This window comes from Notolabrus celidotus, chromosome 17 (genome assembly GCF_009762535.1).
Source record: "Notolabrus celidotus isolate fNotCel1 chromosome 17, fNotCel1.pri, whole genome shotgun sequence".
Lineage (NCBI taxonomy): Eukaryota > Metazoa > Chordata > Actinopteri > Labriformes > Labridae > Notolabrus > Notolabrus celidotus.
Window position 1 is genome coordinate 5,820,846 of NC_048288.1, and position 14,651 is coordinate 5,835,496.

Below are 14,651 nucleotides of genomic sequence, written 5' to 3' on the forward strand. Positions count from 1 at the left end.
CATATCAACAGTAACTACTTAATAGCCCCCATGGGACTCATTTTGTACCATAGAAAGCGTTGGTGTGAAGCACCCTGGAAATGAGCATGTGTGTGTGGCTGATGCAAGAGGCACCATTAGTGGATACAGACCCTAAATGTAACAAAGGACACAAAGTAATACATTTGAATGATGAAAGCATATAATCTCAGCGAACCACATGTCTATGATCGAGTATTGAATGTAAAAAGGATAGGTGATATATAGCAGCTACTTAAAAGAGTAGCATAAAGATTTAGAGCTCACTATATACATAGTTTTCAGTCATGTGACTAGCATAGAAGCCCATAGAAACAAAAAAAGAGCGTAAAATGACGGGTTCCACTGAACGCTCTATGGAGCTGCAGCACAGGCTTGTTAATCATCCATCTCTTCAGAATAAGGGATATTTATATCACTTGATAAGTCCTCTCCAGAACTTCACATTGGTGAAGTTTACATTTATCTAAACAAGAATCCTTCCCTTTTACACCGCCGTCAGGATGAAAGTCTATAAAAGTCCAGACAGATGAGTGTGTTGGATCCGGTCGGGTCAGTAACGCTGAAGTTTGAGGGCTGGAGGGTGAGAATTCTTCGTCATCAGTGCAGCAAAGGTGACTGATATCACTCAAGCAGATGTGAAGAACAGGGGGGCGGTTCCATAAGTGTGTGACGTCACTTGAAATTATGAATTGACTGTGTGTAGTAAAGGTCAAACTATTTCATCGAAATACTCAAGTGTGACATTTTTCACAAACATGTTGTCATGTTGATCATAGTTAGAGCTTATCATAGGGATGTATGTACATGCCTTAAAGTATCTAAGAAGTTTAGTTTCAATTAGTTGATCCTAAAAAATAAGGGAGGGCACAGAAATGTATGTGATTGACAGACAGGAGAAAAACAAATATAAGAGTCATTGAACTTTCCCAAGCTACAAATATCTGGATCAAAGTAACTCAAAGAGCTGTTGCATTAATGACAGTTAAATGTGTTTCTTGGTAGCAGAGGGGGAAGGGTGTCTAATGTTCTTACACCAGGTAACCTCCACTATAAGGACTCTAGCTCCAAATCACATCACTACTGTGAGATGTCAAACACATCACAAGGGGATAGTTTGGCTTCACTGTGGAGGCAGAGATGCATCATCTATGTACAGGAGTTGAACATAAAGAACAAAAATAACATCAGGTTTGTTAACTTATTTTGATGCCATGGCAACAGGTCCTAAACACAGGCAGCTCAGTTTATGCGTATGTCAGAGATAGACAATAAAACTACAGAGAGAGCATTTCTTATTCTCAGAGTTTGTGTTTTTGTCTTTCTGACAGTTATGAATGTTGTCTACTGAGCCTGTACATGTGTCAGACGAGACACATAATCGAAAACATCAGATGAGCACATGCCTACAAATCAGATATTAGTGATAACAGAGACAGAGACACCTACACACACACACATCTACACTCGTACACACATTCCCTCCGGTTTGGAGCGTCATTTCTCATGCTTGTCTGTCAGCTGTGTTTTGAAACCCACAGTGCTCTCTCATGATTACCCTGTCACTGCTCCTTTCTTCGTCATTCAGTCAGAAAATGAGAACTCATACATTTTGTCTGTTCATCTACTCATCTTTCTCCCCCAAACTCTCAAGCTCTGTGAGAATCAGCTTCTTCTAAACGTTTACCTGCTTCCCAATCCAGTGATGAAAGAGAAGAGAAGAGAAGTACAGCAACAAAGACAAGAGGAGGAAGAAAGCGCAAAAGACAAGTAGTAGGAGGAGGAGAGGGAGGCAGATAAATATAGATGCTGTGTTCCAGCACAATCACCAAATATGTTGGTTGTAGATGATAATTCTGGGTTTTGGAAATGTATGATAATTAAATGCAACACCATATTATGACTCATCTAGGACTGTGCGATGAAAGGATGTGTTCATGTGTCTGAGCCAGCCTGAGAGCCTATAAAGGAGTCCTGATGCAGCGTGCTGGGGGAATTTACATGCTCATTTCCATTTTGATTAACATAGGATCAACAGAAAATCAATTATTTCATAAATGAGTCATGACATAGTAGCGCTGAATGTGACTGAAAGAAACAGAGGGAACAGATTTAATTTCCTTGGCAAACACAATCACTCTAGTGCACATGGAATTTCAAAAGAATGCACACACACCGAGTCAAACCTCACCCTTTGGCCTGTTTATGTCAACAGTAGTTTAAATCTGTTGTCTGAGTGTTGTTTCATCATCCTCTGCTATCAAGTCTGAGAAATGTACTTAAGAGCGGCTCTTTAAGGATTGCATAAACGTCTTTTTAGCAAGCTGCAAAACACAAACAATGGAAAGCTGCAGGCTCAGGGGCATGAGGTAAAAGCACATAGTGTTTTAAAGTAAGAGTAAACTTCTTGTGCAAACTTAAAATAAGATTTATCTTTGTCCTGACAAATATATTTACCATAAATCACTTTTTAATCAACATGCTGAATGTAAATCAAATCGTTAAATGTTCAAATCTAAGTGTAAATTATGAATCTGAATGTTAAATGTTAAATCTAAATGTTCCGTATTGCTTTATGAAGCTTTTATTGTGTTACTTCTGCTGGGCGGCAGTGTGAATTTGCATATAAGCTAAATATTTAGGGTTGCAGAGCAGCATTTAAAGGTGACATATAACGCTTTTTTCATCAATATATATTGGTGTAAGATGTCCCCAAAACATGTCTTTAAAGTTTATGCTCAAAAAAACACTTTGAAATCAGATTTTGGCATGCCTGAAATGCCCTCTTCTTCAGTCCTCCTCAGAACACTCTGTTTTCTCTCTGACCACGCCCCCTCAGGAAGTGGATGTGCCTCGGCTGTCCAGCACGTTGATCTAATGTTTACATGTTGGCTGAATATACACGGCTGCTCACAGATCACGTTACTTCAACCCTCTGAATCTGATCCAGAATCTGATCCTGACGGAGAGGCGCCTGTAGCAGGACCTTTCTGAAGGATTGGTCACAGATTTAGTGTTTCTTGTTGTTTTATTTATCAGTATGTAGACGTGTGTCTTGGTACACAGCTACGAACATGTAGCTATGTGGCTATGCTAACTAGCGCTAGCACTTATCCATGATAAATAAAAATCATCCACTAGATCTTCAAATCTGCAGACGTGGGGAGTAAAACCGACCTCTACCAGAAAGGCAGCAGGACCTTTCTGAAGGATTGGTCACAGATTTAGTGTTTCTTGTTGTTTTATTTGTCAGTATGTCGACGTGTGTCTTGGCACACAGCTACAGCTACAGCTGCGAACATGTAGCTATGTAGCTATGCTAATTAGCGCTAGCACTTATCCGTGACAAATAAAAATCATCCACTAGATCTTCAAATCTGCAGACGTGGGGAGTAAAACCGACCTCTGCCAGAAAGGCAGCGGCACCTTTCTGAAGGATTGGTCACAGATTTTCTGTTTCTTGTTGTTTTATTTGTCAGTATGTAGACGTGTGTCTTGGTACACAACTACAGCTACAACATGTAGCTATGTAGCTATGCTAACTAGCGCTCGCACTTTTCAATGATAAATAAAAATCATCCACTAGATCTTCGAATCTGCAGACGTGGGGAGTAAAACCGACCTTTGTGTTTCTTAAGACAGCCTACAACTAGCATGCCTCCCTCCTAAGCTCCTTGTTAGCATACATTTGTGCAGGTAATGAAAAACGGAGGGGGGATTCAGTATTATTTTATACAGTCTATGGGCTGAACAAGCTCCGAGCTCTGACTCCGTGACAGACTGGATATTGTTGTTACGTAACAAAAACACTGAAGTCTGAAACGGCTCGTTTCACACACATTTACAGAAAGGTGGAGAAATCAAAACAGGGGCAGAATGGATTTTTTTCATTCTCAGGGGGGTTTGTAGACATGCCAGGGAAACATAATTCAGGTAGAGAACCATTAAAAAGTCCATTTTACATGATATGTCACCTTTAACATTTTGATTTAACATTCAAATTTAACCTTTCACATTTAGATTCAACATTTAACATTTAGATTTAACAGTGATTTTATCTGAAATGCTTTTATCAGAACAAAAATAAATGTGTAACGATCACAAATATTGCTCAGAAAGACTTTATTGCTGTTATTTTTTAAGGTGCACAACATTAACAATGTTAGATGGCGCCCCTTAGAGCGACATGTTAATTAAAGGTGCAACGTGACATGATCAAGAATCTCTGTCTCACTATACATCATCTTGCTTATTACAGAAATACATACTTTAAAATCATACTGCTTATTTTACAGATTTTAAAATGGTTACATTACAATCAGAAACAGTCTGTTACACTCACAGTTTGAGCTGTGTCCGAAGTACCAGTTAACTCTGTCACCTTCTTAAATTAGTTAATGTAGCTATTAGCTCTGCTGACTTATCTCAGATGTTTTCACCTATTTTCTAATTAAACAAACTGATGTTATGTCAGAATTATTTTGATGAGTTGAAACTATTACAGATAGTCTGCCAGTCTGAGGCTACATCCACACATACATGGGTATTTTTAACGGCCAGTAGCTGGCGATAATGTGTAATCAGTACATCAGTCTATAAAAACCTGATAGAATAGCATTGTGTGCATGTGTTTAGAGTGTCTTTCTGTGTGAGCAGAAATTAGCAGCATTCTCTAAACTGTACTGATTGGTGAATCAAAAACTATTGAGGGTTATATATATATATTGAGCCCCGTGGCCAGTAAAATTATAAAGAACAGAGATGTTTCATCACAAACATTATATTAAACATAACATTATCCAGCTGCTTTTTAGTTAAGTTAGCAAGACCTCTGCCCCTCTAATTACAAGTGAAAGAAGTGGATAGTGAAGTGGTTGCTGTAAAACACAAGGGAGCCCATCTCAAGCAGTTCTCAGAGCAAGACGCATTGCTTTTTCTGACTGTTGCATCCCAATATTTATGTCCAATACCCACATTGTGTAAACATCAAACATACTTGTGCCTGTCTCACCACTCATGCCGAACATAGTAAGGGACACAACACAAAAGGGTTAAGTTAGTTAATGGTATTTTATTGTAAACCAAACATTGATTAACCTGAAAACTGGAAACAAACCACTGAGTGCTGCTGCTGCTGCTGTGAGAGGGGAGAGAGAGTGAGTGTTAACTGGGGACCTGCCCAAATAGACTTCAGCTGATTGCCCTCAGCTGCCGGTAATCACAGGTGATCACCACAGGAAGCTGCAGACACAAAACAAGACAGAACCCTGACGTAACACTCCCCCCCCATAAAGATGACACCCCTGTGACATCACTCAAAAACACGCGACAGGGCATCAGCAACAACATGGGGTGCATCTCAAAGCTCTAAACTGCAGTCTCCTCGCTCCTCGGCCGAACCGGAAGTACTTACCGACGCGCCATTTTAACTTGCGTCCCAAAGCTCTAAACGCTGCTGGAGGAGAGAGGAGCGAGGAGACTGATCCGAGGAGGGATAATCGAGGAAACACGAGAGCAGACTTTGCGGAAGTCTTTTCTCTGACAGACACGCCCCCTTATCGGATATCACTCACCGATTGGACGCTGCAGCGGCTCGGACTTAACCGAAACTTAACATCAGCTGAGTTTAATAACAGAGAAAAGATGGACCTTAAAACAGTCATTAAGGGTGCCCTGAAACAGATCATAAACAGCCGTCGGTTTCTAAACAGTCTGTATGTGATGAGCTGAGATTACAAAGTGTTTGATGTGAGTTTTAAAAACAATATACTGATCGCAAAATCATAAATTCAACATTACAGAGGGTGGATGTTATATCTGATTGTTTTTGTCAGATTCACTGTCTAACCAAATAGAGTAATAGAGTCTAATATCATTGATAGAATATATATCAATGATCAGTTATTCCTCCTGTTAGTTTCCCCATTTGTTCTCGTTTTCTTCATGAAGAGAAGTCTGACAGTAAAGTTTGTCTGTTAGTAAAAACACTTTTTATGTTTCCTATCAGGTTAATACAGTTTCATATGAGGCTGATCATTAATGAGCACGGGGTTTGAAAAGAGTTGCATGGTTTATATTTTCCCTTAAAGTAATAAATAATTTAATAATGAGGCATTTTACCGGTGAATCGATCCGTGATGCTTTAGGACAGAATAAACAGAGAGCTGATTCTCTTCATGTGCAGGTGTGTGTTAAACAGGTAAACACAGAGACAGAGCTCTGTTACTGTTTATATTTATCAGAGTTATTACAGTGAACATGTGTGTAGACACAAACAGCTGTTAAAGCCGTCATCACAAACCGACGTCGCTTCACGTGACGCTCCGGAGGAGAGGACGTCTCATTTCTCTAAATACAAATATCCTCTCTCCTCACTCCTCTGGTTTCATTTCCTCGCATCTCTGGTGGGCGGGACTAAGACGCGAGGAAGACACGCGAGGAAGAGACGCGAGGAAGAGACGCGAGGTAGAGACGCGAGGATGGACGTTTAGAGCTTTGAGATGCACCCATTGTCTTTTCCTTTCTTGCGGTGAATCTCTAGATTGTAGTTCTGTGCAATGTTGTTACATCCCGGCCCTGTGGGGCTAACAATTATCCAACACATGAACCATAGAAACCACAAAACACCTTTTAATACTTAACAAAAGGGAATTTAATATAAAACCACAAACAATTCAACAAAGATAAACTATATTCTAACAGGACACGACACAAATAAAACACACAAATCCCCTGAAGGAGAGGCAGCCGGACAGCAGTCCCCAACGCAACTGCCTCCCACTGACTGCAGGCAGCAGCAAACTTTAAAGGCCCACAGCCAGGTGAACCTCGTTGCCTCAATCAAGAGGCTCCAGGCTGTATGTTCAATGCTAAACACTGCTAAAACCCGAGACTACAGCTAAAAGGTGCCAACATGAATCATGTGTGGAACACAGAAACTAAAGTGCATAAAAGGGCCAGCTATGATGCTACAGAAAGCCTTCATGCAGAACAACAAGAGACAGAATAACAGCTGAACAGTCCAGTCTTTAATTGACTGAAATTGGCATATGGACATTTAGACTAAATCTATATCTCTATATTTCACCTGCACGCCTTTTTTCATTTTGATAGAACCCTGATGGATGCCATCATCATGGTCTTCTGTGTGATGGTCTAGAAAAGATACCATCTAGTGAGCATGCCATGAAAGCTTCAGCAGCTACAAGCTGAGTAGTCACTCCCTGTTACTCTGTGTTGTATTGGGTCAACCCTTTTCCTACTTCCCTTCACTCTCTGCCTTTCACAGCAGAAAAGCCCTCAATCCTCCATAAAGTCTCCCTTCTGACATCAAGCACTCAGCTGAGCTAGCAACCCTTTTCTGAGCAGCACACCTAGATCTGCAATATCTCATAAAACAATTGAAAAACTGTCAGCTCCCACCACTGTTTGCACCATAAACTTGACAGAAGGAGATGACAAGGGGGGGCTGGTAGCACGAGTCTGAGAGAAAGAGAGAGAGAGAAAAAAAAGATTTGAAAGGAAGGAAGAGAGGGGAAAAAAGATGAAAGTTAAGAAAAATAATCGTGAGATGCAAAAGTGTCGAGTGAAGCAGAAGAAGAGATTGAGGGATTCGTGTTTCCACCCAGTGAGAAGCAGCATGGGATCATTTGGGAAGCACTGAAGTTAGAACAAAGGAAACAGATGTAATTTCCTCCATACTCCTGCTGCAGGTGTTTATCACGACAGGGCAGGCCTTGCTTATGTGTGGGTGTGTGTCTCTCTGTGTGTGTGTATGTCTGTGTGTGTGTCTGTGTGTTGTGAACAACAAAGCGAGATAGCACCAAGAGCTGAAAAGACAGCGTGACGGTGCGATGATTGCGGCTGCATGTAAGATGATCATATCTTTTCCAAGCTCTGTTATTATAGCATGTCCCGTACACTCACTCTCTACCCTCTCCAACCAATCACAGCACAGACACACACTCAGACACAGACAGACACACACGCACTCTGAACTCGGCACTTGAGCAGTTGGGATGATGATAGTAAGATTGAAGTGTGGCTCGAGCACTGCACTCTTGCTCTTCAGAAGGAAGGGAAAATCTGCTCGCTGTCTTATTTCTGCGGTATTTCTCAAATGGAAAATTTAATTATTACGCGAGAAAAATCTGGCTTGTAGTTACTCGTATGATGCACTTCTTTCTAGAAGATGTTTTTTCAGCTGCAAAGGTAGGATTATATTAACCATCCTCTGTTCCTCTCTAAGAGTTGAATATGTTGTCTTTTATGAACCTGCAGTGTTTTACAGGCTGGCATTCTCACACAGGTGTTTTCAATCAGCGCTGATTAGACCTGTCCTCGGGTTGAAGCTTGGTTGAGCTTTTGCTCCTCCCAACATCTAATCAGCTACAGTAATAAGAAACACCTGTTGGTGTTGGCTTTTCTCTATTTATACCAAGAGGTGAACATGAGTTATTGACGTACAAATAGTAAATATTAAAGTTATTTAACGCTCACTAATTACGCTCATGCTTTTAGAGGATAGTGGTATGCAGAGACGTCATTATCTGTATCTGTATTCGGTTGTGGCTTATTCCAGCAGCTTTCTCGCAACAATTTTCACAAGAGATGAAAACAGATGTGATCAAATTAAAATTGATCAATACTGGCATTGCTTTCACACCGTCTAAACAGGTGAAAATTGACTGAGATACAAGGTGTAAACGTTTGCCACACCAGGCTTTCATCTTCAGTGCCTACATCTCCTTTACCTCTCTACACCTCAGTGTGAGACTGAGGGCCCGATCTACTAAAGGTTTGCGTGTATAAAAACACGTGCAAACTTGATAGCGCGCGCAAAGCAGACGTACTAACCGGGAGCACCGAGGATTGCGTCTGTCAAATGAGCAAAATAGCACTCGCTATCCATTTAGCGCGTTTGCCTTCATGAATATGCAGAATACATGTAGATCATCAGAACGCGCAAAATACTGGGAGGAGGAGATGCAAATGTAATCATTTAGCACACGCAATGTGATTTATCAAACCTGAAGCAGATAGCAAGCGCTGTTTTTTTCGTCTATAATTAGCACGTTTGAAAGTCAGGTGCAAACTGGCACAGCATTACGCACACATGGCAGTCACAAAAAGGAGCCGTGCCAAATGTCCTATGTAGAAACTCCTTGCAACTCTGCATTTTCTTGTAATAAAAAATAATAAAACAACACAAATTCAAAGCAGTTCAGCACCATGGATAGCGACCGCATCATTCTGACACCCACTTTAACTTTTTCAACTAATGAAAGCACAGTATGCCACTGTATCAACAGCTATAAAGTTTATTAAAATTGGCACAGAGGCTCACATGTTCACATACAAACAAAAATCAATATGAACTCGGCCTACTCACCACTGTCTGGACGAGCCTTAAGCTCCACGGACTTGTCCGTGGTGCGCTGTATGTCCATTTTCTTTGCTCTTGCTCAATGAACAATGTGGCAGGTATACTCAGTCTTTCCTGTCCCATTGTGCTCCTCAATGGGTTTTTAATTAGTTTTAACCAAGCGGCAACCTCCGGTCTAAAAATATGAGTCAATGTGGAAGTGTTAAAAGCTGCAGTTCATCGAGGATCCGCTTGAGGCTGGCTCCGGAAGTACCGGAAGTCACATACACATGAATGGGGAAAAGGCGATCTTTGCAGCATTAATAAACATGTTTACAGCCTGGTACAAAAAAGGAGTGTAGTCTGAATAGCTAATTCCTCTCACTGTGAGGGGGGAGAATTTTTTTCTAATTCGGCAATTTCGAAGATATTGAGATTACCAGTCTTCCAATGAGAGGCACAGCTGCCTGTGGGAACACTGCAGCTGTTGGCTAGGAGGCTCAAAGCCCGCCTCTTTACGTCACACTGGCTCGACAGAAGCAATATGGCTGCCGCAGCCGATTGGTCTCAAAACAGCTCTTCAGAAACAGATGGGTGACGTCACGGATACTACGTCCATATTTTTTACAGTCTATGGTTTTAACTTGGAGAATGAGCGCTCAGAAGTGACGGGAAGAGTAAAAAATAAAAGCAGGGCGCAAACCTCACTGCTGGGGGGTTGACAATGAGCATTTTTGCCAGATCCCTGGAAGAGACTTTTGCTTTGGTATCTGGTCCCTGAAAGAGGTTCTAAAAGAAAGCAGTTGGTCAGGGAAGCTGGGGGCGATGTCTCGACTGTGGTGCTCACTAAGCCATTTAAGCTGGTGAATCTTTGGGACAGTTGCTGGATGATGATATCAAGACAGGCATTAAAAACGTTCACCCGAAAGATGCTCTCTGCATCAGTGAGGCGACGGTCTTCATCAAAGTGAAGCCTAACTTTTCTGGCCCTGGTTGTTTCAAAACTGCGATTGACTTCCCAATTAAGTAGCTAGAGCAAGACTGGCAGACTTTTGAACTAATTAAATGTGTCCAATATTAGAGATTTTATTATGGGAAAGTTTTTCCTTTTTTATTCTGCGGATATTTTGCCACATTCTTTTTATTTCATCCGCAGATCTTCTGTTTTGTCTCACAGCATTCACCTTTTCACAGGCCTCCCAAAAATGCTGAGATGTCTTTGATGGAGTTCACTGATGTGTTTATTTGCGTCCTCCACTAAAACCTCCAACTCCATGGCTTCGAACTTTATGTTTCGTTTACGGCCACTCTGTTCTCCAAAACTATCCATGGGAACAGCCGATTTAGCACACGCAAAATCATCATTTAAGGGCGGTCCGTTCCACTTTTGCACTTGTTATCATTTGCGCACGCAATCATAGTAGATCACCCGCAGCACGCCCAGAAATAGCACGTGCAATGTTTTAGTTTGCACACGCAATATAGTGCTCGTTATTTGAGATCTTAGTAGATCAGGTCCTGAGTGTTCCTGAGTGGTAAAGACAGAAATAAAACTAAACTATGAGTGTTATTTTCAAGTGAAGGAGATTAAGCACACATTCAAAAACTAAAGGCTATAAGCTGAACTCTGATGTATACTTTGAAGGGGTTTAAAATAAATCAACCTGCCAGACACAAGGCTGTCACTAGCTTGTTTACATGGAACATAATATTCTATATATCTGAATGAAATATCATTCAGTTGCAGAGAGGTATTTAAGCCTTTTTATACTTGATAGAAATAGAAATTCTCCCATGTAACCAGTGTTACGTGGTGACTTACCAATCTTCATCCATAGCTTTCTCTGCAGTGTCAAGTAGCGGTGCCACAAAAGCTTTCATTGGCTCGTCTCCCCCTCATCCTTGCAGTCAATAGGAGTAAGGCTTGGTTCATATCAAGCTGTTCTTTTAATACGAGCAGCAAAATAACAGCAACTACTCTACTGAATAGACGGGTGATATCGTTCTTCAGCACAGGGGGCTTCTCAAACGGTTAAGTCTATTTGCCCCTGGACCGGAAGTGAAGAGGGCCGCCAGGTTGAACAACTTTCGCTTATGTCACACAGCTGTTCTGATTACGTTTGTAGGTGCATGTAAACAGGATTAAATCATGTGCCATGTGGGGCCTTCAATCAGAATGTTTACAATCGGAATTTCAAGATGTATCAATCAAGATATTGTCCATGTATAATGCTGACTGCTACGACTACTGCTGACCTGTTAGTGCTTCCTCCAGCAGTGCGAGACAGTGATAGACAGCTATATGCCTGGTGTACAGCCAGCTGCCTGCGTTTACAGAGATGAGTTCCACAATATCTACTAAATAATTAGAATAATGTGGACTAAATGAAATGACTTGAGCAAAAGAGATGTGGTTTCACCACCTCACGGCCCTCTCCACTATGGGTCAAAGCGCAAATAGACATTTCTGTCTATGACACAGGACTGTTGTCACATCCTTGCCTCTAACTAAAACAGGCATTTAACTTACTGATCCCTCAGGTTGGTACAGCCAAACTGATCCCTGTGTTGGTTTGAGGCAGACACATATGGCTATGAACACATATCTCCTCTGCTAATCCAATAAAGAACGCTGTAGGAGCCTGCATTGGTCAACAGAGCTGCCAAACATGCTTTTTAGCCTCACATCATTAAATTTAAACCTTCTCAGAAAATGAACACTGTGACATAAATCGGCTTGATACGAACATACTATAATGACAGAAACCATATTTGATCAAATAAATTTGGCATGTATTTAATTGTTTTAGTTTGACCCTCATTCCATATGTTAGAATGGAGGAGGCGGGGTTTATGACCTGCACTGCAGCCAGTCAGCAGGGGGGAGCTCTAAACCTTTTGCCTTCACAGTTCGAGAGCACTTGTGGTGTCCACTTTAAGATACAGTCTTTGGTTGGTACGCCTTTCACAACACGCTAATGCACATCTTCTCTGTTGTATATGACTTCATTCATCATGTATTGCTGGTTTGAACAGGATTTTGTATGATCTAGTATCTAAAACATACCCAGGCATCTCTCACATACTTAAAAATGCATACTATGAATTTTGAGTGTACCACATCCTCTATGTGCCACAGCCTGTATACAACATTAACATAGTCTCAAGGATGTCACCCACTGGTTCTTTAATAGGCTTTATTACGCCCAAGCATGATGGTTGCCATATTGAAAATGTAGATTCCATCACAATCAGCCTTAATTATTTCTAGTTATGAAAAGCTATTAGCCTTAATATAATCAAAACAAATGAGTTATGAAATACTAAATTCACCCTTGATTATACATTTTATAACTGACTAATAAAAAAAAGACATCGAGACCAAACCCTAAACATGTGTATGGTCTCTGTTCGGCTTCCTTTCAGCCTCAGTGGACTCCAGGAAGTGCAGTTTTTGCTCCTCTACATTGGTGTCATCTTCCAGCACAGGGAGTTTCCTCTTAGCTTGTCAAGAGAAAAAGTTCAGATGTTAAAGTAAAATTTACAGCAGCTCTCTTCCCTTGATTTTCTCCCGTAAGCCAAGACAACATGTACAGTTACAGAACCCTGACAAGGAAGCAGATAAAAGTCAGTCATTGTTCATTTCAAACTTAAACCTGTCACACTCTGACAAATCAGGAGGTTTATTTGAAAAGCCTATAGGGTACAATATCATTTGAAACAGTAACTTCTCTCCTGCTGTATGAGTGTACTGTAAAGATGACATTTTAATACACAAACCTCCAGTGAGTTCAAATGACAGATACAGATATTACATCTTGCCTGTTAGCACATCAGCTCACCTGACTGAACCCTGCAGCATTATTGTAGCTATTGTGGGTGTCTCTTGGATATAATTGACAATGCTGCAAATTAATTTTTAACACTTTTCTCAACATAATGTCTTGAGAGAAAGATAGAGATTTCCTGACGCAGCAATAAGAGTGTCATATCTGGTGTTCTCTCTGTCAGCGTGGGATGAGGTTCTTGCATTTAAAGTCTTATCTGCAGTCACACTTTACATCACCACCCACTAATCTTTGCTATCTCTCTGTTTCTCTGTCTCCCTGTCCTTCTCTTGCATTTGTCTGTTTATTCCCTCTGTCTCTGCTCTTCTCTTGTTCCTATCTGTCTACCTTCTATCTTTTTAGGGGCGGGCGTGATCAACTTTGATGGACAGGGTGTCATCTCTTACCGCTTTAAGGTACACTTACTTTCATATTCAGTATTCTTCACTAAAGCTTCCCATAAAGATTCGTATTGTCAAGATGTGTTACATAACCTTGCTTGTGTTCTTTTACATTTTCCTACCACACAGGTGAAAAAGATGAAGATTATTAAAGACGTGATTGCACTAAGGTTTAAGACATCAGAGAGCGAGGGTGTGATTCTTCATGGGGAGGGCCAACAGGGAGACTACATAACTCTGGAGCTCCGCAAGGCCAAGCTGCAGCTGCAGATAAACCTCGGTGAGCAACACACACAGGTCATTCATTCACACAGAGTAATGGAGAACAAAGACTCTGCCTCTCTGTGTTCATATCATATCTAAGTAGACATGTTTGTTAAAATGTTTTACAAAAAAAAAAAACTTGAAATCTTTAGATATATTAACAAGAAAAGATCTAAGTACTATCTCCAATGCTAAGCTCTAACAGATTCAGCTTCAATACTGTCATTGGGTTTTAAGCTTAATGCATGCAGCCACATTGCATTGGTATCTTTTTGCAGCACCTTGACTAGTCATTAGAAAAATAACGTCTCTATTGAAATAAACGCCATGTCTATAAATATTTCACAATCAGACAGACAAGAAAACATGTCCAAGCTCAGCTGTCTTAGCTCTACAGCGTTAACAACAACCAAAATAAATCAAGTGTGGAGCATCACTGACTGTTGACCAGCTATGTTGTCAACAGGAATGGTGTTACTTTTAGGGTGCCCTACAGTAATACGTAAGAAACATCTGCAGTGAGCAGCAGTACAGCTTTGTTAAATGTGAGATTTGGCGCCACTGGTTTAACAACCTCAAACCTGGTTTATACTTCTAAGTCGAATCGACAGTGTAGCCTACGCTGTGGGTCTGCATAGCCCCCGCACCAACACAGAGGCCTATGCACGTAGCTGATGCGCACCTCTTCCAAAATGTAACTACATGTGGAACAGGCGGCAACCCCCAGTTTCAAAATATGAAGCCCATGCAGAAGTGATATGAACTGCAGTTCACTGA

General features: G+C 41.0%; 1 protein-coding gene across 4 annotated transcripts in view; it reads left to right on the forward strand.

Moving 5' to 3' along the window:
- The window catches only part of cntnap2a (contactin associated protein 2a), a 577,708-nt gene that overhangs the window by 292,400 nt on the left and 270,657 nt on the right, over positions 1–14,651 (forward strand). For 2 of the 4 annotated variants that reach the window (XM_034706352.1, XM_034706353.1), the window contains exons 6-7: positions 13,573–13,625; positions 13,740–13,890. In XM_034706352.1, coding sequence (XP_034562243.1) covers positions 13,573–13,625; positions 13,740–13,890 — 204 coding nt within the window. Of the gene's footprint in view, positions 1–8,046; positions 8,230–13,572; positions 13,626–13,739; positions 13,891–14,651 lie in introns of those variants that run through there. The other 2 variants (XM_034706355.1, XM_034706354.1) reach the window with 2 other exon arrangements.